The sequence below is a fragment of the Gymnoscopelus braueri genome, assembly GCF_963280865.1.
Source record: "Gymnoscopelus braueri genome assembly, chromosome: 15".
Classification (NCBI taxonomy): domain Eukaryota; kingdom Metazoa; phylum Chordata; class Actinopteri; order Myctophiformes; family Myctophidae; genus Gymnoscopelus; species Gymnoscopelus braueri.
Window position 1 is genome coordinate 8,529,965 of NC_137620.1, and position 25,743 is coordinate 8,555,707.

General features: G+C 41.4%; 1 protein-coding gene across 3 annotated transcripts in view; it reads right to left on the reverse strand.

Moving 5' to 3' along the window:
• LOC308101768 (CD209 antigen-like protein A) overlaps positions 1-25,743 on the reverse strand; it is a 170,865-nt gene that overhangs the window by 140,838 nt on the left and 4,284 nt on the right. The window contains exons 3-6 of one of the 3 annotated variants that reach the window (XM_080451240.1): positions 25,524-25,640; positions 25,277-25,410; positions 5,061-5,164; positions 3,722-4,015 (exon numbers count right to left, since the gene is read on the reverse strand). In XM_080451240.1, coding sequence (XP_080307366.1) covers positions 3,847-4,015; positions 5,061-5,164; positions 25,277-25,410; positions 25,524-25,640 — 524 coding nt within the window. In that variant the 3' untranslated portion in view covers positions 3,722-3,846. Of the gene's footprint in view, positions 1-3,721; positions 4,016-5,060; positions 5,165-23,468; positions 23,934-25,017; positions 25,122-25,276; positions 25,411-25,523; positions 25,641-25,743 lie in introns of those variants that run through there. The other 2 variants (XM_080451239.1, XM_080451238.1) reach the window with 2 other exon arrangements.

Sequence of the window (25,743 nt, forward strand, 5' to 3'; positions counted from 1 at the left end):
GTGACGCATTGTGAGCTTGTGGATCTGCAATTTTCAAATGGCTGAAATGTATATGGCTGAAGTGGTTAATGTATGTAATAATAATAATAATAATACATTTTATTTGTAATGCACTTTTCATTCACAAGGAATCTCAGAGTGCCACATGCATGGTAAAACATCATCAATCATATAAAGTTAAAAAGCAGGATTTAAAAACAGATGTGACTAAACAACAATTCAACACGAAAATGCCCTCTGAAACAAAAACGTTTTCAGGCCTATTTTAAAAGAGTCCAGGGTCTGTGGTGCTCTCAGGTCAATAGGAAGGCTGTTCCACAGGCGCGGCACTGCCGAGCAGAAGGCCCGGTCACCCATAGTACGTAGATTTGTACCAGGGACATCGAGGAGGAATCTGCTCGTAGATCTGAGGGTGCGGGTGGAATCTTGTGGGGGCCTAATTAATTTCTGTAGGTAGGGAGGGGCATGTCCATTTATGCAGTTGTGGGTGATCAGCAGATGTATGTTTTGTAATAATAATCAAAATCTACAAAGTAACTAGTAACTAAAGTTTTCAAATAATTGTAGTGGAGTAAAAGTACAATATTTGCCTCTGAGATGTGGTGGAGTAGAAGTAAAAGTACTGCAAATTGGAAATACTCCAGTAAAGTAAAAATACCTCAAAATTGCACTTAAGTACAGTAAGCTACTTGAGTACTAACAGTAGTTACTTTACACCACTTCGCTCAACCATATTCCCATTCTGTGCATGACACACATTTTGTCAAAAATGATGAATGCAGCAGCTGAAAGTTTCATGTGGTACCAACCATTAATGCTCTTGGATTTAACAACAATATAGGCCTTGTGCTTTTAACTGTGGTAACAACCATTAATGTTGTTATAGTGGTGACGTCCATTAAAGCTTTGGTACTAGTCTAACCACAAAATGCTTTTTACAATTTAAGTATTTACCGGACGCTCTTATCCAGAGCGACTTACAGTAAGCAAGGTAATCTCTAAACTCTAGAATGCAGAAGAGACAGTGTGTAGAGCCTCAAAAAACTATAGGATCACAGGTGAACCAATAACCTAGCATCAGTCTAAACAATATATACTATCAAAAGAATAACCTGCACATTGAAACTATATGGTAAACAATGAACCTAGCATCAGTTTAAATGTGGCCTCATGCAGCAACCGTTCTTAAGAGGAAATTTAGTCTTAAACCCACTTAAGAAGTTTTTTAGATGTTGGTATACTCCAATTGATAGAGTTAATCTTGATTGATCATAATTTGTCTAGTGTCCTAAACCTGCTTTAAATGTCAATTTAATATAATGGTGTCATATTGGCCTAAATCAGTCATGTACTCTAGTCTATTCTCTTATTCTCCTGTCTCTCATACCAGGTCAAACTAGCTACAGGCTTTCTGTGGCTATCTGTTGGCTCCTCAAGTTATGTCAATATGGAAATGTTTTGAGAACACTATCTCTGTGTTCTTCTCCAATGCATAACCCTTCTTTCAGTGTCACGAAGTCACCACTGACCAGTGACCGGTCAGAGCCGAGGTCAACGTGTTGTTTGAGACATGTGGACGCTGTTTGTCCAAAGATAAACTGTCACACCCATCATCATCATCTACCATCCTCATCTTCAACATCTTCATCTGACGACAACTAGCATCATCACTCTCCACCAATGGCAGGATTACACCTCCGACGGCTGGACGCTTGATCTGTCTTCCATGATGTCATATGTTTATGTTAACGGGCGCTGTTAAAATCCAATGCTTTCTCTGTTCAACTTCAGAGAGACACGACCGATGATGCCTACCATACCTGTGATACTGTAACCTTCCCAGTCTCTCTGTCTGAATATAATATTTATAACCAAATGGCTGCTTGTCTCCGGCTGAATTTTCTTTGTCGCCTTTATAAAGTGTCTGGTACTTTGTGTGGGTGATAAGGAAAAAACAGTTCCATCACCAATGTTTTCTAGCTGTGATCTGTTCTTCGGTAAGAACAGAATCTACGCACACTGAAGAGCAATCTTAGAGTGTCTTAGGGTCTTTGAGTTCTTAAGTGTGACATGTTTCTGCAAAAATAATTTATTCTCGAAGTTTCTTCAATTCTACAGTTGTACATACATATTTAATATTATCATATCTTTAGAGCAGTGGTTCTCGGAGTGTGGTCTGGGGACCCCCAGACCAAACTTTTTTAGAATCAGCTTCAGATCTTAATGTGTTAATGATAACCAACGCTTCGACCTGGACAAAACTAAATATGTGAGGAGTGAAATTAAACAGGGACACTACTCTCCTGACAGAAGTCAAAGAACAGAGAGGTTAGGTTCACAAACTCTGACAAACACACTATCATTCAAACATCTGCTGATTAGAACCAGGTGTTATAGGACAGTGGTTCCCAAACATTTTAGCTTGAGACCCAAGAGATACATTTGATCCCGGTCTCCCCGGAACCCAAACTATGGTAACAAGGGAACCAGGGGACCTGGTACTGCCAGACCCCTAGTGGTTGAAATCTGAATGGCCGGAAATCTGAATGGTTTCTAAACTACGTCACGCTAAGCTTGGCCAATCAAAAAGAGGGACATGTAAGAAAACGTTTTCGTCCATATATGGACGAAAACGATAGCAAAAGGGGGCCGACAAAGCCACATGTAGGCCTGACCCCCTGGGTCTGGCAAAAATAGCAGGCACAAACAAATCACTCAGCTCCATATATGGCCACAAAGCCATATATATATGGCCATATCAGTCGGATCGGCTCTAGTTTCCATAATTGCTAATAAGGTCCATGATCTAATACTTAAAATATTACATACCGTTGGCCTCAGCATAATTGCCTAAGTCATATTTTTGAAACTTTTTAACTTCTTCAAAAAGTGCCTAAGTCAACACACAATTTTTTTCTATAAGTCATGTTTGTCTGCCTTTACTTATATCTGCCTAACTCTACTCTCTACTGCTGATTAATCCTGCCTTAGTCTATGTTCTCATCCTATCAGAATGCTTGTTACATTCAAAATAATTTCTGCCTAGGGAGACTGGGGACAAAAGTAACAGGGGGCAAAAGTAACACACTCAATAATTCTAATTAGAAATAAGCTAGAGGGGTGAGACTTCTTGTGCACATGCTCAGTATAGGGTCCTCTCTCTGCCTATGGAATGATCATTTCATCTCAGCAGAAGTTTTCAACAAAAAACGGATTTTGAGGTGTAAACGTACATTTACATCATCATCATCATCATCATCATATATTGTATGTGTATATCACATTTCATATAAAACATGCAGCTAAGTGTTTTACATTAAAACGATAAAGAGAAAAACTGATTCAAGGGAATCAAACAAGAATAATGAAGATCTCCTCATAGCAAACATTCAAGAACCACTTTCACACTGGAATCACACTTCTTTACTTTTTTTTCTTACATTTTTAATATTTTTAAAAAGATATCCTAAACAATAGAACAACTTTGAATTTAAATTGGTATACAAGGTATGCGTGGGCTTGCAGATCAAATTTCTTTGAATAATCTATCAATAAAATAGGGCTGGTTAATGAAAAAAGAAAGAGGGAAAATGCCAGAAATGTGTGAAATAGATGCATAATGAAACATGAAATATTAAAATGGAACAGGTTCTATTAATATTATGCTCCCCTTTAACTAAATAGTGAAAACATCAATATAAATTGTAATATAATGTACAGTGCATATTGGGTAGAACTGCAAGGCAGACAAACCAAAGCAAACACACAAACTACCACATGTAAACACAGCCATCATGTAGCTGTACCAACACACCAGCTAACTGAAACATTGTGAACATGATGGTTTCAGCACACGACTCTTTCACAGATCCAGTAGGTGACACCAGAACACGGTATGTCGTTCCATCCTCTTTTAGAAAAGGAAGAATGAGACGCATCATAATACTCGACACAGTCTGAATCTGCATTATAGTACCTGTTGTCTTCAAAATCAGGCTGACCAGGGAGCCAGTACCTGGAGAAGTAGGAACATGTAATTAATACAATACTTTTACAAGAATGTTTTTTTCACTCTGTCTAAATCTATCTTTTTATACTAATTCTATATTCAGTGGTTTTCAAACATTTTGTGTCCAAGCCACACCAGTATTCATAGTGAAATTAACCGATCTACAAGCTCACGACACGTTGCATGGCATTGTTTTGCAAGCTTGTAGATTGGCTAGTTCTGCCACCTTTAACAATGTCATAAATATTTCAGTAAACAAATAAGCACTATTTTATGACTTCCATAAAATAGGGACACCACATTTAAAATAAGACTAATTCCATCTTCTTTGAGGAATGTCAGGTTGAGACCCATCATAAAAGTCAACACAGTATTCATCTGGTGTAGCGTTATAAGGCTGACCAGGCAGTCAGTACTCAGTACTAGAAGTAGTTACATTGAATTCATTACAATACCTTTACAAGGAGGGTTTTTCACTCTAAATATTTTGTTTTTATACATTATTATATTCTCAGTGTTTTTGCGTCCAAGCCACACCTACAGTATACTCATTGTAAAATTAGCTGATCTACAAGCTCACAATACGTCACATTGTGATGTGTTGTGAACTTGTATCATCCCAAACTGCAGCAGAGACACTCATCCATGCCTTCAACCCACTCCCACATCACATCAAAGCTGGCCCCACTCTTGCTGTGTTCAAAGCCTCCCTCAAAACCCACTTTTTCAGACTTGCTTTCACCACCTAACTCAAACCAAATCTCCCCTTCTGCTCCTTAGTCTTAGCTTAATGTTTTTAGCCTTTTAACTTATTTTTTTGCTCCTAAATGAAATGGTTTATTTTGAGCTGGTTTCACAAGCGACTTTGAGTACTAAGAAAAGCGCTATATAAGTCTGATGTATTGTTATTATAATTATTGTAAAAACTAAATACATTAGATTTTTGATTTCAGCCTATAATGACTTGCCACAGTGTAGTAGGTTTGTATTCTATAATAACATATAATACCATTTATTGGAATGAAGGCAAAATGAAGATGATCAGTCTTACGTTGGTGTGGTCAGTGGTGTTCCATCTACCCACTGGAATCTTCCTTCTTCGTCTCTGTCGGTCAAACCCAGCCACACTCTCTTGTCTACAAGTTCAACAAAGTCCTGGACAGAAAAAAACAGCTGGTTACAGATGTACTAATCTCTCAAGAACAGATTCATAGCTGCGCTTGAATCTGTCGGGAGCTGTGTTGAGAACCTATGCACATTGGCTACAAGTGGGCGTGCCTTCAGATCAGGAAGCAGGCCACACTTTACCCAATCAAATGTAGTGGGCGGGATTTACATGTGTGCGGCTCGCTTCCCACTGGAAAAAAACGAAACTGATTTAACAATAGCGTCCTCGGAGCAGACAAAACCGCAGAAAGTTAGATACATTTTAACTTGTTCTTTCATCATAGAAACAAGTGGGCTTATAACCAAAACGATCCATGTTCTTTGGGAGAAATGGTGTTAGTGTTCCGTGGAGAAATATTGTTAGTGGGAATGAAAACATAGGCGCACCACCGGAAGTAGAGGGCTGAAGGCATGTCCAAACCCCGGTTTCCAGTGAGCATGTGTCTAGTTAATCCCCCCCCCCAGAGCCAAATGCAAAAGTGAAAAACATCAGAGGGCGCTGTTTTCCCTTTTTATTTGACGATGGGCACCCAGATTGCAGATGTACAAACTGTCCAATAGATGTGTGTCTTGAAATAGTGGACTAATGTACATGTGCACACACACACACACACGCACGCACGCGCACACGCGCACGCACGCGCACACACACGCGCACGCACGCACGCACGCACGCACGCACGCACGCACGCACGCACGCACGCACGCACACACACACACACACACACACACACACACACACACACACACACACACACACACACACACACACACACACACACACACACACACACCACAACATACCTGTTTTTCTGTGCTGCTTATGACAATCAGGTCAGATTGTCTGTCTCTACACCACTGTCTGCTCTCCTCCCAGGTTTTCTTCTCAGTAGAGATCTAATAACAACCTCTACCAAATTTCAGCCATCCGGGTGTTTCTAGCAACATAATTAGTATTAAATTAACCGCTGTTCTTTCATTAAGTTAAAATGTATGAAAAAAGCTCCTCGGAGCACAGGTCTCCGCCAGGTCAGGTAGGTTAGTGTGGGCATTGACTAAAGAGATATGTACCGATTTGCGTGATGTTTGGACAACATTTGTAGGAGTAATATAAAAAGAATGTTTTTTAAAAATTGGCCTCCTGGTGGCACTATAATAGGGCAATGTTGAAATGGTGGCATTTGTTCCTCAACGTAGTGCGAATGTGCATGCAAAGTTTCACCGCAATCGGACGCTGCGTTCATGATTTGCGGCATTTTGTTCAAAACGGGCCACTCCTGCAAACTTTAGATACCAATCTTAGCCAATCAAGATGGAATATGAAAAAGCTAACAGATCCGTCTTGATCACGTGACTACAGAGATCAAGTGTACCGATTTACGTGAAATTTGGATAAAATCTAAAGGAGTAATATCCAAAAATGTGTTTTACATAAGTTGGCCTCCTGGTGGCGCTATAAAAGGCAGATGCGAAAAATGCAGGGCAACGTTTTTTCCTTGGCTTCTAAGGAGTGCACATACAACGTTTTACACAGATCGGTGCAGTTATAGGTAAGAACACAAATTGGCCTGTTATAGCACCACCATGAGGCTGATTTGAACATTTTCAAGTTCTTCCTCTGCCTTTGACGGAAATTGCATGCTGTGTTCAGGATTTGAGGCATTTTGTTCAAAACGGAGCACTCCTGCAAACTTTGGAAGCCATTCTAGCCAATCAGGATGGAACATGAAAAATCTGAAAGACCCGTTTCGCTTAATGACTAATTGGGATACTGTGTACCGATTTATGTGACGTTTGGACAACATCTGTACCAGTAATGTAAAAAAAAATGCGTTTTGCCAAAAGCGGCCTCCTGGTGGCGCTATAACAGGCCCATGTGAAAAATGGCAGAGGTTCTGAATTGGCATCCAAGGAGTGTGTGTGCACAGTTTCGCTGCGATCAAGCCAACGGTGCGGGAGATTAGCTGTTCACAGACGGAGGGACACACACACAGACACACGGATGGACAGACGAACAGGGTGCAAAACATACTCTCTCGCCATGCCTTTCGGCCTGGCGGAGACAATGATGAACAACATGATATAACAGTGAATAAAAACATGATGTCTCACTGACCGAGCGTCTTCTGTAATTGCTTGCAACTGGTGAACAGTTGTTGGTCAATCTCTCCAGTCTGGTTGTTGTTCGTGTCTTGTAACACAGTTTGGACTTTGTCGACTTTGCTGGACTGATCTGTAGTGAAACAATATTAGCGTATTGGGAGGTCCACTATTCCACTTATTATATAGGTCAACTATTCTAGCCTGGTTCCAGCCGAATCTGCCTTTGCAAAATCGCATCGCACTTTAGGCCTCGGCAGATTAGGTCTGGCCCCCCTCCATAGAGATTCCATTTCTCTCCCTCCGCAGTGGTGTGGAGCCAACCAGGGCCCAGTATCCAAATGTGGGCGGGCTTATCACCTTATTTGGAGCAATGACGTACAAGGAAGCACTGCTCTGATTAGTTCGTGAACAAGGAAGCACTGCTCTGATTGGTTTAGGTCTAACCAATAGAGTCCGTTTGGATCTTTTTGTAACCGCCCCTTGGAATTTTTTCTATCGTTGATAGGGACCAGACTAATATCCACGCAGTGTGTCGTGTGATATTGTCTGGCCACGCGAGGCTACAACTATTCCATATATAAGTTATCGTATGAGGTATCAGCTAGTGTATTGAAAACAACCCTTTTGTTTCATCATTTATATCTAAAACATTGTAAGGAAAATTTCTTTGCTGTCCGGCAGGAACCAGCTAACTCCATTTTGATGCTTTTGCATTTTTTTCCATAAATCAGGGCCATTGAACACCCTTTACGTCTGTGTGTTGGTAAAACAAATATTGAACCAATGAAAAGCATTAAAAAGCGCTTCTGACAAAACCAGCTAACTCCATTGGATTCTCAAATGTTCCAGTCCACCGGAGTTAGCTGGTTTTGCTGACTCCAGGCTCCACCCCCTTTTGACCTCCAATCCCATTGTGAGCTTGGAGGTCCATTCAGCTGTTCTTATCAATGATGAACAAAACTCCTAACTCCACTTTTTTTCATTTCCTGAAAAATTAACATTTTGGAGTTAGTTGGTTCCTGCCAGACAGCAGGGATATAATACATGAGTAAACTTGTCTTACAGCGATACACCAGGAGAACAACGTTGAGGAGAGCTAGAACAGCACAAAGCAATCCAACACCGACTCCAACCCGCTTGTACCGTCTTATGTCTGGAGGACACACACACACACACACATGCACACACGCACACACACACACACACACACACACACACACACACACACACACACACACACACACACACACACACACACACACACACACACACACACACACACACAGAGTAAGAAAAATATGTTTTTTTTTTACGTTTTTCATGGTGATACTAGTAGTAACATCTCTTACCAGACTGGAGTTTCTTCTGTAGCTCTTTCTCCAGAGTAGTAGTCATGGTCTCACTATCATCGTGAATTTGATTGTCTTGATCCTGGAGTTCAAAGTGGTCATAATGTCCATCTACAGCCATTTCTACCTTTGTGACTTGAACTCTTCTTGCAGTTATCTTGGTCCAACTCTTCACAACGCACTGAACACAAGAAAAGTGTGGTCTTTTATGTCTGTGCAATTCTTCCTCATTTTGGTTTGTTCCACCCATGTATTTTAAAAAAAGTTACCAAGAAGCATGAATAAAAAATACATCAGCATATTTGTTGTGAAATGGTCATATCATACAGGAACAGCACCCTTTGTAAAGAATTCTCAGGAACTGTAACATGTACTCTGAATGCTGCCGAAAGGATCACATTTGGATAGGCCAACTTAAAGTGATCTTTTTTTAAAAGATATTTTTGGGGCTTTTCTGCCTTTATTGGATAGTACAGTTGAGAATGACAAGGAACAGAGATACGGGGAGTGACACGCAGCAAAGGTCCCCAGGCTTGGGAATCGCACCCGCAACTCGCTGTTAGGCTACATCTGAGCCTAGACTATATGCGGCATGCACCATAACCACTAGGCCATGGGGGCTCTGGTTAGTGAAATGTTTTAATTTTCATTTGTCATAATTATGAAAGTATAGGATCAGAGGCAGAGCCATGAAATGAGACATCAATGTGTCTGTTTTCATAAAGTCATATTAATCAGCAACTTCAGAATCCTATCACATGTACCATGGGAAAGATTTCTCACAATGTTCTCTCGTCAGCAACAGCGTAGGGTGAAGAAAGGGAACTTGGTGTTTCCAGCCAACAGGGAACTGAGAAAAAGCAGAAGTGAACAGAAATCTACGTAGCCTACATGAAACTGGTGCTGCAATCGGCACTTTCGAAGTCCAACACTTTCTTCAGAATTGATCTTGCCTTTATCATTCATATTAAACTGCTGACTTATTCTATGTTAGGTTTTTATGATTCAACTATTGACATGTTATTCTATGTTCACATTATTCTAATTATCAGTCTATAATAAGGTGTAAAAAGTTCAGCTGGGGACCCTGGGACACAAAAAGGAAAGTTGGCCACATAAGTGAAATAATTCACCAAAGGAAAATAATCTGCATAAAGGAATCTAGTAAGTAACGTAATCCACCTTTCTGAAGGTAATCCAACATAGAAAAAGCAGTCCAACATAAAGGAAATTCATCCAGTGTGGCAGGCCAGCAGGTGGTGTTCAGGCCTCGTTCAACAATCTACTGGTAGCCTGATGTAAACCTGGTAGTGTGTGTGTGTGTGTGTGTGTGTGTGTGTGTGTGTGTGTGTGTGTGTGTGTGTGTGTGTGTGTGTGTGTGTGTGTGTGTGTGTGTGTGTGTGTGTGTGTGTGTATCACTGCATAGATATTAGTCTGGAATCTCTGTGTGGAACCTGCATTTCTGAGGGGAAAATTCAAAAAATGTCTTTGGCGATAAACTGGCCTAATATTTGCATACTGGGCCCTGATTGGTCCTTCACAACTTCGGAGGGAGATAAATCCAATCTCTGTTGAGAGGGGCCAGACCTAATCTGCCGAAGGCAATTGTGTTTTTGCAATGGCAGATTCGTCTGAAACCAGGCTACTCACAAAGTGCTCTACATACAGTGAGATTCAAAACAAAACAAGGTGTTAAAGCAGTAAAAGCCTGTACAATTCATCTCAAGCAGGACAACACCAAGCATGGAAATAAAATAATGTAACATCAGCAAACGCTCAAATAGTAGCGTTTTAAGGTTTTTCTTAACCTTGGCTCTGGAAACGTTCTGTGGTTGTAATGTGTTCAAATGTACTGTGTGACTAGAATGTGTTGTTTGTTTAGTTCAGATACACAGGCTAGTTGTCGGAACTTTTCAATTCCTCTCCTCTGTGGTTCATGGCTGTCAAACCCAATGTTTTGCCTTCCAGGCTATTGTCTGTTTTATTTTGAAGGATTTTGTGTGCCTGTTTCTGACCCACTTTCCTTGATTGTATCACCTGTGTAACTAGCAATTGAGGGGTAATCAGTCTGCACATGTGAGAGGGAGAGAAGGCAGAAAAATGTTTGTTGTGCAGAGAGATGTTGGCTGTGCGGTTTAACACTACAGAAGAAGCATTGTTTGTAAGTTTTATGTTTATTGAAATGCTGTGATGACAATTATTTGATTGCCTTTTGATGCCTGTATACATCATGCTTATCGTAACTGTATTGTATTTTCACTCCTGACAAAGATCAGTAAAAAAGGAGCAAGACGCCCAATCCCTGACTCCTGTCTCTTTTTTGAATGGAGTTTGGCTGGCTGCCTAATTGTTGTTGCCTAACACTTCAATGAGGGCAGTACACCCAATATCTAAATCATATTAAAATAATAAGTAACTAAGTTCTTTATTGCAGCGCTGCATGATAATACAGAGGAGGATATGAACCTTGAAGTCTCTGCGCTTACAGCATTAAGCCAGTATGACAAGTACGTGCACTTGGTCAATAAGGATACAGAGATGTCTAATTTAATAGGAAAACAGTTTTTTTCCTGGAATAGACCGGCTACACAAGGACCTGTTTCTGTGTTCCTAAAAACAGGAAGTACAACTCTGAGCTACTTTTCACTTAGCAAGAAGTTTCTGTTCTTCTTCTTTTCCTTTTGTTCTTCTTCTTCTTCTGTGTGTGTGTGTGTGTGTGTGTGTGTGTGTGTGTGTGTGTGTGTGTGTGTGTGTGTGTGTGTGTGTGTGTGTGTGTGTGTGTGTGTGTGTGTGTGTGTGTGTGTGTGTGTGTGTGTGTGTGTCAGTGCTGCAATGCTGAATTGGAAGGTGGTTGCACTCTATTTCGTCGCTTAACACCTACACTACAGGTCACACAATGGACAACTGATATGCATCTAGGCTCATTCCTATGTTAATTCCCTGGTGTGAGTCGGGAGTCTTTGTAAACTTTGTTGAGGTGTGAATTTAAAGTCGTTTTAAATCTACACGGCGTGTGTGTGTGTGTGTGCGTGTGTGTGTGTGTGTGTGTGTGTGTGTGTGTGTGCGTGCGTGCGTGCGTGCGTGTGTGTGTGTGTGTTGGGGGGGCATTTTTCTGCCATGAAATATCTATGTTAAAGACACATTGGAACCCTTATCTTCCCAGTGACATGTATAGCTTACATAGCATTTCAACTCTCTCAGCATCCAGTATTTTTTGTCAGAGCGCCCTGCACATTGTATGTCACTTTATATTAACAAATAATTATGTGAAATATAATATATCCTCTGCATTTACCCATCCTAACTATTAGGAGATAAAGATTTAAAATAAAGATTTATGTCTGCAAAGTTTGCTGATAGTAAAAGTCTGCTTGCTCTGTTACTGTGGGAGCAGGATGTGCTCTGTGCTCTCCTCCTACAGCGCTGTGTGTAGATTGTGTCCATGGCAGGGAGATCTGATCCAATAATCCTCTCTGCAGTTTTGATGACTCGTTGGAGCGATACGAAAGTCATCCAGTGTGGCAGGCCAGCAGGTGGTGTTCAGGCCTTGTTCAACAGTTTAATGGTAGCCTGATGGAAACCTGGTAGTATGTAAATAAATAAGTAAGTGCATTTTATTTATATAACACTTCTCACAGAGAGGTCTCACAAAGTGCTTTAACAGTGAGATTAAAAACAAAACAAGGCGTTAAAGCAGAAAAAGTCTGTACAATTCATCTCAAGCAGGACAACACAAGCATGGAAAAAAAATCATGTAACATCAGCAAACGCTCAAATAGTAGCATTTTAAGGTTGTTCTTAACCACCTTGGCTCTGGAAACGTTCTGTGGTTGTAATGTGTTCAAAAACACTGTGTGACTAGAATGTGTTGTTTGTTTAGTTCAGATAGTTACAGGCTAGTTGTTGGAGCTTTTCAATTTCTCTCTTCTGTGGTTCATGGCTGTCAATATCTAAATACTTAAAAAATCATATTAAAATAATAAGGAACTTATTGTTCTATATTGTAGCGCTGCATAATACAGAGGAAGATTTGAACCTTGAAGTTTCTGCACTTACAGCATTGAACCAGTATATACAGTACAGGTTCTACTGGGCATAGTCTAATATGTTATTGATCAGTAAGGCTACGGAGATGTCTAATTTAATAGGAAAAATGAGCGTCGCGCCTGTCACAGACATGCGCAGAGCAAGTTCTGTCAGGGAACTCAGTGCAGTGAGCATGGCCTACTATTGGACCACATCAGCTCCACGTACACATCCACTCATCCATTCACACTCATCTCATTCTCAGACCGCTCTATTTAAGCTGGAAGGTTGCACTTCTTATTCTGCTTGTTTTGCTGCACACACACCATTGTTGCTGCTGCGCTGCTGTTCATTGCTGTTGCTAAAATTGCTGCTCAAATGGCTTCTCAAATACGGACTCCACTGAGCAGGCTAATATATGCATCAAATGCTCTGCTTTGATACAATCTTGGTGAGACAGAAAGTTTGATCTGGCTAGAAGAACTCGCACAGGTAGACCATCTGTAGCCGAGACCAAGGAGCAGCTTTTGTTCTTGTCTTTGGCATTACCGTGGTGCGGTAATTTACACTGAAATCGCAATTGTTTGTTAAGAAAAAAAAGTGATCACGTCACCCGGGTGCTGCTTATTCCGAGATGAAACCTTGGCCAGCTGCTGCGCTGCTTGACTGCTTCCCTGCTGTTCTTCATGTCGAGAATCCAGGTCAATATTCTATTTATTTTATAATCATTCAGTGGTCAGGCTTTAATGCAGAGTATGTGCATTCTATTCATTTATCAAGGCTGTCGAGTCATTTGTGGGCATAAATAAGGCAAGGATTGGAAGTCAGTTCAAGTCCTCTCAAGTATAGAAGAACAGTGTGTTTGGTGTGTTTGGTGCGCGTCTGAAGGACTAGCGCTGTCAAAATCAGTGTTGCCATGTCGGCTTATTATAAGTGACTTGTGTTTGTTTTCTGTTAAATCACTTAAGAAAATTATGTTGACTAAACCAGTCCATGTGAAGGACCCCCAGATTAATCTGTAATTTTGTTGTTAAAACGTTCATGATATTCAAAACAGTTTGCAAATCGTTATCATGGTAAAAGAACATTATGAGGACTTTAGGATGATGATTGAGGGGGAAATTAATAATCAGGGGATTATAGGACCTAACCTAAACCTAACCATAACCTTAGTGGGGGAACATAGGTCCGGGGAACATAGGTATGACCCCGTTTGTTAATGGTTAAAATATTATGCCCACGCATGGGTGCAAGGAACCTGATAGGCCTACTATGCCACATGGTCCCAGAGGGACCTTGTCATGTGCTCAGTGCTACAGTCAATGTAGTTCATACTCAACTGTCACAGGTTCTGGAGTAAAGTGGGTGAGGTTATGGCAATGTTACTTACTTACTTACGCCTGCTACCCCTTCTGGGGCATAGGCCGTCAACAAGCGATCTCCAGGCATCTCTGTCTTGAGCTGTTCTCTCCAGTTGGTTCCAGGTCATCTTCATGGTCTTGGTGTCTGCCTCCAGGTCTCTCCGCCAGGTGTTTCTTGGCCGACCCCTTTTCCGCTTGCCCTGCGGGTTCCATGTTAGGGCTTGTCTGATGATGGTATCTGCAGGCTTTCGCAGGGTGTGGCCTATCCAGCGCCATCTACGTTTCTTTATTTTTTATTTCTTCTTCTGCGGGCAGTTGGTTTGTTCTCTGCCAGAGTTCAACGTTGCTGATGGTGTCTGGCCATCGGATGTGGAGGATCTTCCGTAGGCAGCTGTTAATGAAAACTTGCACTTTCCTCGTGGTAGCAGCTGTCGTTCTCCACGTCTCTGCTCCGTATAGGAGGACTGCCTTCACGTTGGTGTTGAAGAATCTAACTTTGGTGTTGGTAGTCAGTTCCTTTGAGCTCCAGATGTTCCGTAATTGGACGAATGCTACACGTGCTTTCCTAATTCGTGCTCTAACATCAGCATCTGTGCCCCCCTGCTTGTCAATAACACTGCCAAGGTAGGTAAAGGCTTCGACTTCTTCCAATGGCTCGCCATCCAGCGTGATTGCGTTGGTGTTGTTTGCTGCATTGGTCTTCAGGACCTTGGTCTTTCCTTTGTGAATGTTGAGTCCCATTTGCGCCGAGGTGGATGCCACGTTGTTGGTCTTCTCCTGCATCTGTTGATGGGTGTGCGACAGTAGTGCCAAATCATCGGCATAGTCCAAGTCGTCCAGTTGCGTCCAAGGTGTCCACTGAATCCCGTACCTTTTCTGTGCTGTGGAGGTCTTCATTATCCAGTCAATGGCCAGCAGGAAGAGAAAAGGCGAGAGCAGACAACCTTGTCTGACCCCTGTCTTCATTTGGAAAGCCTCTGTGAGCTGCCCTCCGTGGACCACCTTGCATGTCAGTCCCTCATAGGAGTTCCTGATGATGGAAACAATCTTTGACGGCACCCCGTAATGTCGGAGAAGCTTCCAGAGGGTCTCTCTGTCTAGGCTGTCAAAAGCTTTCTCATAGTCCACAAAGTTTATGTACAGGGGTGAGTTCCACTCTATCGACTGCTCCACGATGATGCGCAACGCTGCAATCTGATCTGTGCAGGATCGGTCCTTGCGGAAACCAGCTCGCTCATCGCGGAGTTGTGCATCGATGAGGTCCTTCATCCTGTTCAAGATGACTCTGTTAAAAACTTTCCCTGGCACTGATAGCAATGTGATCCCTCTATAATTTGCGCAATTGCTAAGATCGCCTTTCTTTGGGATCTTGATAAGGTAGCCCTCTTTCCAATCTCCTGGCACTTCTTCTTCCTCCCATATCTTCCTGAAGAGTGGGTGGAGCATCTTCACTGTAGTTTCTAGATCGGACTTTAGTGCCTCCGCGGGGATGTTGTCTGGTCCTGCGGTCTTTCCGTTTCTCAGCTGTTTGATAGCCTTCCTAATTTCTTCCATGGTTGGGGTGTTGCAGGCTATGGGTAGGTCTGTGTCAGCCTGTGTGATGTCTGGTGGGTTCTGTGGTGCTGGCCGGTTTAAAAGTTCTTCAAAATACTCCATCCATCTGTTCTTCTGTTGCTCATCTCCGGTTGTTATCGGTCTTCCCTCCTTGTCCTTCACAGGTCGTTCTGGTTTGCTGTACTTTCCTGCCAGCTTCTTGGTGATGTTGTACAGTTCTCTCATATTCCCCCCTCTTGCTGCTTGCTCTGCCTCTGTTGCCAGGTCGTCCATATACTTTCGCTTATCCGCTCTGATGCTCTTCTTTACTAGCTTGTTTCCTTCTGCATACCTTTCTTGTGCCTTGGCCTTCTCTGCTCTTGTCCGGCTGCTGTTCACTGCCGCCTTCTTCTCTCTCCTCTCTTGGATCTTTCGCAGACTGTCTCCTGAGATCCACTCCTTGTGCTGGTGCTTCTTGGGGCCAAGCACTTCCTGGCAGGTAGATGTTACTACCTCTTTTATCCCCTTCCACCTGCTCTCCAGGTTGCATTCGTCCTCTTCCAACAGCTCCTGTAGAACTTGGAACTTGTTGCTGAGTGTTACTCTGAACTCTTCCAGCTTGCTGGGGTCTCTCAAGAAAGCTGTGTTGTACCTGTGTCGTGTTGTGTGTGCCGACATCCAGTTCTTTCTCAACTTCAGCTTCAGGCTGGCTACGACGAGGTGGTGGTCTGAAGCCACATCTGCTCCTCTCTTTACTCTTACATCCTGCATGGACCTCCTGAATTTCTTACTGATACAGACGTGGTCAATCTGGTTCTCAGTTATGTGGTCTGGCGATACCCAGGTGGCCTTGTGGATGTTTTTATGGGGAAAAACACTGCCGCCAATGACCAAGTTGTTCATAGCGCACAGGTCCGCCAGCCTCTCCCCATTTTCATTCATGGTCCCCAGTCCATGTCTTCCCATGATATCTTCATATCCCGTGTTGTCCGTTCCATCTTGGCATTAAGGTCTCCCATCAGGATGGTGATGTCTCTCTCTGAGTGATTTTCTATAATGGACTGCAGTCTGTTGTAGAACTGGTCTTTGTCTGCTTCCTCACCATCATTGGTAGGAGCGTAGCACTGTATGATGTTCATATTGATCCTCTTCTTCTTGGTTCGAAAGGACGCGGTGATGATCCTTGGACCATGGGCTTCCCAGCCTATGAGCGCTCTCTGTGCTGCTTTAGATAGCATCAGTGCTACTCCTTGGGTGTGGGGGGCGTTGTCCTCTTCGTGTCCGGAGTACAGCAGCATCTCTCCTGAGGGCAGTCGTTTCTGTCCGGACTGTGTCCATCTTGTCTCGCTTATTCCGAGCAGCGTGAGATTGTAGTTCCTCATCACTGCTGCTACTTGGAATGTCTTCCCTGTCTCGTACATGGTTCTCACGTTCCACGAACCGATGTGGGTAGCCCTGGTCGAAAGAAGGGTGGTCGGCCGTGTAGCTTCCAGAGACTTCTGGCTTTCACCACATGGCGTCATAGACCTTCTTATCGAAGACCCTTCTCTTCCCTGGGCCAAGGTGTTGATGTCTTGTTTATCTCTTGTTGGCGTTTCTGTAACAAAGTAGTGTTTTACGGGGTAGGGGTGTTAGCCCCACGCCCAACCCCCAACCTGGAGGGCCAGGTGCCACTTTTCGTCCGGCCTCTACTCTAGAAACCTGCCCGGCATGGTTGCACCTGCTGAGGGTATGAACCCCCTCCGGTATAGCCTTCTGAGTCACGGAGGCACGCAAGCCTCTCCACCACGTCAAGGTAGCAGCACAAGGAGAAGTATGGCAATGTATACAGGTTAAAGACAAGTTTTCTTGGCTAGTAGTCGCTTCTTTAGGATGTTTCTAGTCTGGCTGATTTCTCTCTCAAAACTTGGCAACACTGTGCAGTCAGTGTTGCAGACTGTGAGCAGAGAGGACCATTACTTAGCGTCACTTTTATGCAGTGCATTGCTCAACTGTTATGTTTCATATAATGTACTGATTAGAAACGGTTAATGCTCAGTCTGGCCGTCATCTTGAGTAGGATAGGGAAGTACAGTTGTGGATGAAGAGCTAGTTGTGCTCTTGTGTTTTCAAACTTGGTATAGTTCATTGACCAATCTTAGTGCGTTCCCTCCAGGCAATGGGACCGCATTTGGGTTGCCATGTCTGCTTATTATAAAACAGTTATAAGTAATATAGTCATTTATTTTTATCTTGCTTTAGTGTTGCAGTTGCAGTAGTATGCAGATTTTTCTTGAGTAAAGCAGCATAATGCCAAGTATCTAGTGTAGGAATTAATTATGTTCCAAGTAAGTCTACAGTGGTTAAAAAATATATAGGCTATATAGCGATTTATTCAGCAGTATCTCAATCTAGGAGAATGCATTTAAAACAATGCTGTAAAGAGAATTATGGTGCACAGGAAACGTTTATATTAAAAGTAGACTATAGTGTGCAGACTGTTCATTATATTGTGGTAATCGATTTAATGTTGTAGCTAGTATGTGCTGATTGGGGGCTATAGCTATTTTCCATCTGATGTAGCTACGTTTTCTGGTAATCTTAATTTGCAATGTAGGCTAAATGGCTAATCTTAATTTGCAATGTAGGCTAAATGGCATTGGAGTTGTCAAATCATTTACTCAGTTTCAGTTGCCTCTAAGATGTAGTGGAGGTTGGTAAATATAATAATAATAAGTAAATCAATTAAGTAATGGGCTATTATACTGTGTTGGCTGCAGTGCTTGGTCAGATGTAAGCTTTTGATTGCGTTCTAATGTTGCCCCTATGCTCTTGTAAGGCAAAGCTAATTAAGCTATACTTGCTGTAGGGGTGGGATGAGTCAAGGTGGCATTCATGCGCCATCTTTGTGTCAAGAAAGGTCAGGATAATTAAAGGAAATGGGTCCGATATCAACATGGATATGCGGACTATATACATAAAGGCATGGAATGGGTGCATATAAAAGTGTATAATAGAGATTATGTCATCACAGAAATGTGATGTGTAATGGTTGCTTCAAATGGTTGCTTCACAAAAACATGAGTCGGTTGAATTTAAAGAGATCAGGAAATGGCTTTATTGCTAACGTTTAATGAAGGCGTGGTGTTGTCAAACATGTTGCTAACACTTCAGCTAAGCAATCATGCTTTGGCTTTTGTTGAATACTTATTAGAGGGGGGGCTAGGGTATGACCTTTACAGGGGCTAGTTTTGAATTGCAGCCTCCTGAAGGTACTCTTTTAGGGCATTTTGAAGGAGAGTAGGGTGTTACAATCCTTCACACCTTTTGGTGGCATAGCAGGAGAACTAATTTAACCCCTCGTTGTGCCAAATGTCGGTTGGCTGTAATCAGTGGAGCTACCTCTGGTGTTGTGACTGTGGGATTCATTTACGAAGTACTTTTGCAGGTACATGGGTATCTTAACCCATTGCAATCTTCTTAGGCCCATGGCAAGTTGCTGTACTCTGTCCTCAACCCTGAGTCATCCGACCCTAGCAAAGTGAGCAGGGGTTAGATGAGTTGTAGGTGTAAGGCCAAGAAGTAGCCTTACCAGTTGTTTTGGGGATGTCTGGAGCTTTGTTTAAGGCCTTAGTGGTGTGATACCATGAGGTCCATGCAAGGTTGAAGTAACTTGGATGAGGGCCGCTCTTAGAGTCCTCCAAGTATTCTTACTGATTAGAGAGGGTATTGTATACAGCTAAATACTGTTCTAAAGTGCAAGCTAGTGATTCAGCTAATAAGCTACTTACACTTGCTAACATTACAGCTACAAATCATGTTGGATAATGCTGCTGCTAGTTCTAAAGTGTTAGCTACTGATTCTACTACAAGTTATACTTGCTAACATTACAGATACAAATCATGCTTTGACTAAATGCTGCTGCCAGTTCTAAAAGTGCTAGCCTACGATTCTACTGCTAAGTTACTTACATGTTCTGCTAACATTGCTTCAAGTTATGCTTGCTAAATACTGCTGCTAGTTCTAGTACTACTCATTGTACTGACGGACAAAACTACTAAGCTAACTGCAGCTAACACTGCTGCTACTATTTTATTGTGCTACTAATTCTACTGCAGTCAAGGTACTAATACTATGCTGATTATACTATGTTCCTCATGCTATAGCTAAAATGATGCTACTACATAGCAACATAGAACGTACTTGTCTGTTCACATGAACTTTATCCAGCCACTGTGAATTCTGCACTCTTACTTGTTCATTTAATCCCACGCATTGTCTTTCCACTTGACTTAGTTTTGATGCTCACCTTTTCACCATTAAATTAAAACACTAAAAATCAGAGTCTTGGTCAAGGTATGTCTGTGATAATAACAGAAACTAACACTGATCTTTGTCTGTCTCCTCCATGTCTCGTTATCTGCATGCCGTCCATCTGCAATGCCAATGAGAGCTGTTCATGACGGATTCGGGGGAAGCCATGTCTGGTCCTTGGTTCTGCAAACTTCGACTTCTGTGTCAAGGCTGTGGGCTGCCTTCTGATCGCTATACATCTCACTCCTTCAGGATCGGCGCCGCTACCACAGCAGCATCAAAAGTGCCAGCTGCAACGCTCAAAGCTTTGGGCCGGTGGTCCTCTGCAGCTATGAAAGTTATGTTAGGCTAAACACAAAGGACATTCTTCAGGCTCAAAAACTGATGAGTGAATAATGTTGTAGCTCGCTGCTATTACTGCTAATTACCTTACTACTGCTGTTATGGGTATAATAAATACTCTTAAAGTTGTTGCTGCAATGCTTGCTTAGAGAGAGAAAAAGAAAAAAAAAAAAAAAAGGTAAAAATGAAAATGAAAATGAAAAAAGAAAAAGAAAATGAAAAAAAGAAAATTGCTGCTCCAGGTGGTGCATGGGTACTGATTACTGATTTCTTTATTTAAGAGATAGAATGTCCTTTTCGATTCCTACTCGTGGTGCGGCACCCGTAAGGTGGACATCGCTTTATGACACCGTTTAAGACACCTGAAGTTCAGGATCAGCAGGCGCTCTGCTGAACACATAGATTTTATCACATAATGCTAGTATGGCCAGTGTCTGATCCAAGAGAGAACACAGCTGTGTTTCTGTCTCCAAGAATGGGGGGATATCGGCATGGTCTTCCTGTATCGGGAGACGGTAGGCGCTCTACTGTACACATAGATTTATCACATAATGCTAGTATGGCCAGTGTCTGATCCAAGAGAAGAACACAGCTGTGTTTCTGTCTCCAAGAATGGAGGGATATCGGCATGGTCTTCCTGTATCAGGAGACGGTAGGCGCTCTACTGTACACATAGCTTAAGGTTGGTGCTGAATGATCTGCTTTTTTGGGGGATTCTGACATTGCACAGTTTGTGCTGTTTTGGGGGATTCTGAGTCCCTATGGTTGGGAAATGCGCTTTATCAGAATACCTAAAAGCAGATCCAATTCATCGCCAAACCATAATAAATATATTGCTCATAATAAATATATTGCTCATTTTATATTCAATAAATATATCTTATTCTTCATTATTTGTCTTTTCTATTTATGAGTTGTCCTGACAGAAATGAGCGTCGCGCCTGTCACAGACATGCGCAGAGCAAGTTCTGTCAGGGAACTCAGTGCAGTGAGCATGGCCTACTATTGGACCACATCAGCTCCACGTACACATCCACTCATCCATTCACACTCATCTCATTCTCAGACCGCTCTATTTAAGCTGGAAGGTTGCACTTCTTATTCTGCTTGTTTTGCTGCACACACACCATTGCTGCTGCTGCGCTGCTGTTCATTGCTGTTGCTAAAATTGCTGCTCACCCTCCACCACCCCTTACTACCACCTGTTTTTTTGGATCTGCTGTTATGCACGGGGGATTCTGAGTCCCTATGGTTGGGAAATGCGCTTTATCAGAGTACCTAAAAGCAGATCCAATTCATCGCCAAACCATAATAAATATATTGCTCATAATAAATATATTGCTCATTTTATATTCAATAAATATATCTTATTCTTCATTATTTGTCTTTTCTATTTATGAGTTGTCCTGACAGAACTGTGTTTTCCTGGAATAGACCGTCTACAAAAAGACCAGTTTTTCTGTGTTCCTAAGAAGAGGAAGTACAACTGTGAGATACTTTTCACTTAGCAAGAAGTTTCTGTTCTGTGTGCGCGTGTGCGTGTGTATGTGTGTGTGTGTGTGTGTGTGTGTGTGCGTGTGTGCACAGCCAGACAGACAGACAAACAGACAGACAGACAGACTCCCACTTTTGGGAGGAAAGCTATTCATAGTGCACTAACTTGGTGCATTTTATTGGTAAAGACACATTGGAACTCTTCCCAGTAACATGTAGCCTACCTTGCATTTCAACTCTCAGCATCCACTGTTTTTTTTGTCAGAGCGCTCTGCACATTTTATGTCACTATTAACACATAATTATGTGAAATGTGTCCTCTGCATTACCCATCCTATTATTAGGAGCAGTGGATGTTATGAATACAGTCAGTGCCCTTTGAGCATTTATGGGGTTAAGTGTATCGCTCAGGGACACTTCGACACATAGACTGGGTGCCTCTGAATATGATGATGTAAATAAAGATTTAAGTCTGCAATGTTTGCTGACAGTAAAGTCTGCTTGCTCTTACTGTTTTCATTAAAAGCTCTATTTTAATAATTTCAATAAGCAGGTCGAGATCTTTAAACACATATTTTGAGTTGAGGATAAAACTGATACTGTTTTCTAATCTTTTAATTTCATCTTCTAATTGATGCTGCTCTCTCATGTAGTTTAGTTGTTGTTGCTGATGATGTATAATCAATAATATGTCCTCTCAGCACAGCCCTACCAGGTGTTCTATTAAACTATAAGTACTGTCTAACTTCTGTTTGAATAAACCTTCTAAACTCTGTTTCATCTAGTAGTGAAACATTCAACGACCACAAGGTGGGGCTAAAGCACTTATATCATCTAGCCACCCTAATAGAAGAAAGCGTACTTTGTTTATTAGGCCGCCTACTACTAACACACCGTTAGTGCAAAAGCCTCCACACAAATATGCTGCATGCCATGGGAAATCTAACACACTACATTTCATCCTTGAAAATTTCATATTTTCCGTATATTTGTATGAAACTATGTTATTGCGCAATACTAATAATAAATATAGCTGCAACACGGGGCCAGCGATTGCAGAGAGAAGAAAGAAAGAAGCAATGATAAGTAATGTGCACAATAAGCCATAGAAACATAGAATACTGAACTTGAGAGAAAGAAGACCATGCAATTAACATGACCATTTTAAACCCTCACTAACCCTAACCTCAGTAAAACAAATAAAAAAAAAATCCTGGGTTAAAGTGTTCTTCAAACTCTGCTCAAAATTGCGGAAAATCTAAGGGCGGAGCTTACTGGTCAAAGTGATACATGTGTTCCTCATGTGTCAAGGCACAAGTGACAAGTGTAAGCAAATCTACATAATAGAATAGCATTTATGTATAATCTGTCTCATTTCTACCACTTATAATACTTTATAAACATCGCAGTCATGCATGATTAAAAACACACGTATACGTGCATTATAATGTCCCTAATGTGTTTTAATGCATTATAGACATAATAATAATCATCATCATCATCATCGTCATCATCATATGTTTTATGTGTACATCACACTTCATATAAAACATGCAGCTAAGTGTTTTACATTAAAACGATAAGGAGAAAAACTGATTGAAGGGAATCAAACAAGAATAATAAAGATCTCCTCATAGCGAACATTCTGAACCACTTTCACACTGCAATCACACTTCTCTACTTTCTTTTTCTTTCTTTCTTAAAATTTTCATATTTTCTAACCCCCCCCCCCACACACACTCATACAAGGTATTTGTTGTTGAATAATCTATCAATAAAATATAGGGCTTAAGTGGTTAATGATAAAAAAAAAGGAGGAAAAAAACACAAAAATTGTGAAATAGATGCATAATAAAACATTAAACATTAACATTGAATGGGTTAGATTAATATTAGGCTCTCCTTTGACTAAATAATGAAAATATGAATATAAATTGTAATATAATGTCTACAGTGCATATTGGGTAGAACTGCAGGGCAGACAAACCAAAGCAAACATGTAAACACAGCAAACATGTAAACACAGCCATCATTTAGCTGTATCAACGCACCAGCTAACTGATACATTGTGAACATGATGGTTTCAGCACAGAGCTCTTTCACAGATCCAGATACCGACTCCGATAGAACACGGGTGGTCGTTCCATCCTTTGGTAGAAGAGGAAGAATGAGACCCATCATAATACTCAACACAGTCTTCTACTGCATTAAGGGTCGTGGTGCCTTCACGATGTGGCTCACCAGGCTGCCAGTACCTGTAGAAGTAGGAACATATAATTAGTACAATACTTTTACAAGGATGGTTTTTCACTCTAAATCCTTTGTTTGTTAATCATCACCTCATTTTATATTCAGTGGTTTTCAAACGTTTTGTGTCAAAGGCACACCAGTATTAGTGAAATTAGCTGATCTACAAGCTCACAACCCGTCACATCGCAATGTGTTGTGAGCTTGTGGATTGGCTATTTTTCACACCTTTGAAAATGTGTGGGAAAAAATAAAGTAAATAAATAAGCACTATGGTGACTTGCACAAAATAGGGACAAATATTTTTTTTAGGATTGAGAAATGATCGTTCCATCCTCTTTGAGGAATGTCATGTTGAGACCCATCATAAAAGTTAACAAAGTCTTCATGTGGTGTGGCATTATAAGGCTGACCAGGCATCCAAGCCACACCTACAGTATACTCATACTAAAATTAGCTGATCTACAAGCTCACAACACGTCACATCGTGATGTGTTGTGAGCTTGTAGATCGGCTATTTTCCGCTATATTTGAAAACAAAAGAAAAATACATTAGATTTAAATTTTTTGCCTATAATGACTTGCCCAAAATAGGATGCCACGTTGACATTGGTTGAAAATTATTTATTAAAGCGTATAGAATTCCCCTCTGTATTGAGAAATGAGTGCACCCTTTCCACCAAAAGAACTTTCCGTTCTAGATTGTTGGAACCTTGGTGCTTCCTTGTAACCTACCGCTTTCCACCGTGCAATGGCTTTTGCCATTGTTTATATCACGTCTGCATCTTCCAACCTGTAGGATAGTGACACGCCCACTTTGGTTCCCAGTTCAGAGCAAGAAAAAACAAGTATTTTTGGTTCCAGTTCCAAACCAACTTTTAGGGTTTTGAATCAGTTCATTTTCAGACACACCTGGACGTGTCTCACAAAATAACAGTGTGTCTCGACACACTGTTTAGAAACCACTATTATAGATACATGAAGATTAACTAGATAATTAAATAGTGACAGTGTAGTAGGTTTGTATTCTATAATATCATGTAATACCATGTATTAGAATGAAGGTAAAATTAATATGATCATCAGTCTTACGTTGGTGTGGTCAGTGGCGTTCCATCTACCCACTTGAACGATCCTTCTCTCTCTCTGTCAGTCAAACCCAGCCACACTCTCTTGTCGACACGTTCAACAAAGTCCTGGACAGAAAAACAGCTGGTTACTGATGTACAAACTGTACAATAGATGTATGTGTAGAAATAGTGGACTAATGTACACACGCACGCACGCACGCACGCACGCACACGCACACACACACACACACACACACACACACACAAACATACACATATACCTGTTTTTCTGTGCTGTTTATGACAATCAGGTCTGATTGGTTGTCTATACACCACTGTCTGCTATCGTCCCAGGTTTTCTTCTCAGTAGAGATGTAGAAACAACCTCTGCCAAATTTCAGCCATCCGGGTGTTTCTAACAACATAATTAATATAATATTAACTACTGTTCTGTCATTTGTTCAAATTAATGACAAATAATGAACAACATGATATAAAAATGGATAAAAACTGTGATGTCTAACTGACCGAGCATCTTCTCTAATTGCTTGCAACTGGTCAGTAGTTGTTGGTCAATCTCTCCAGTCTGGTTGTTGTTCTTGTCTTGTAACACAGTTTGGACTTTGTCCACTTTGTTGGACTGATCTGTAGTGAAGCAATTTTAGTGAATTGGGAGGTCCACTATTCCACTAAGTTATTATATATTTTATGAGGTATAATGTGCCAGTGTATTGAAAACAACACTTTT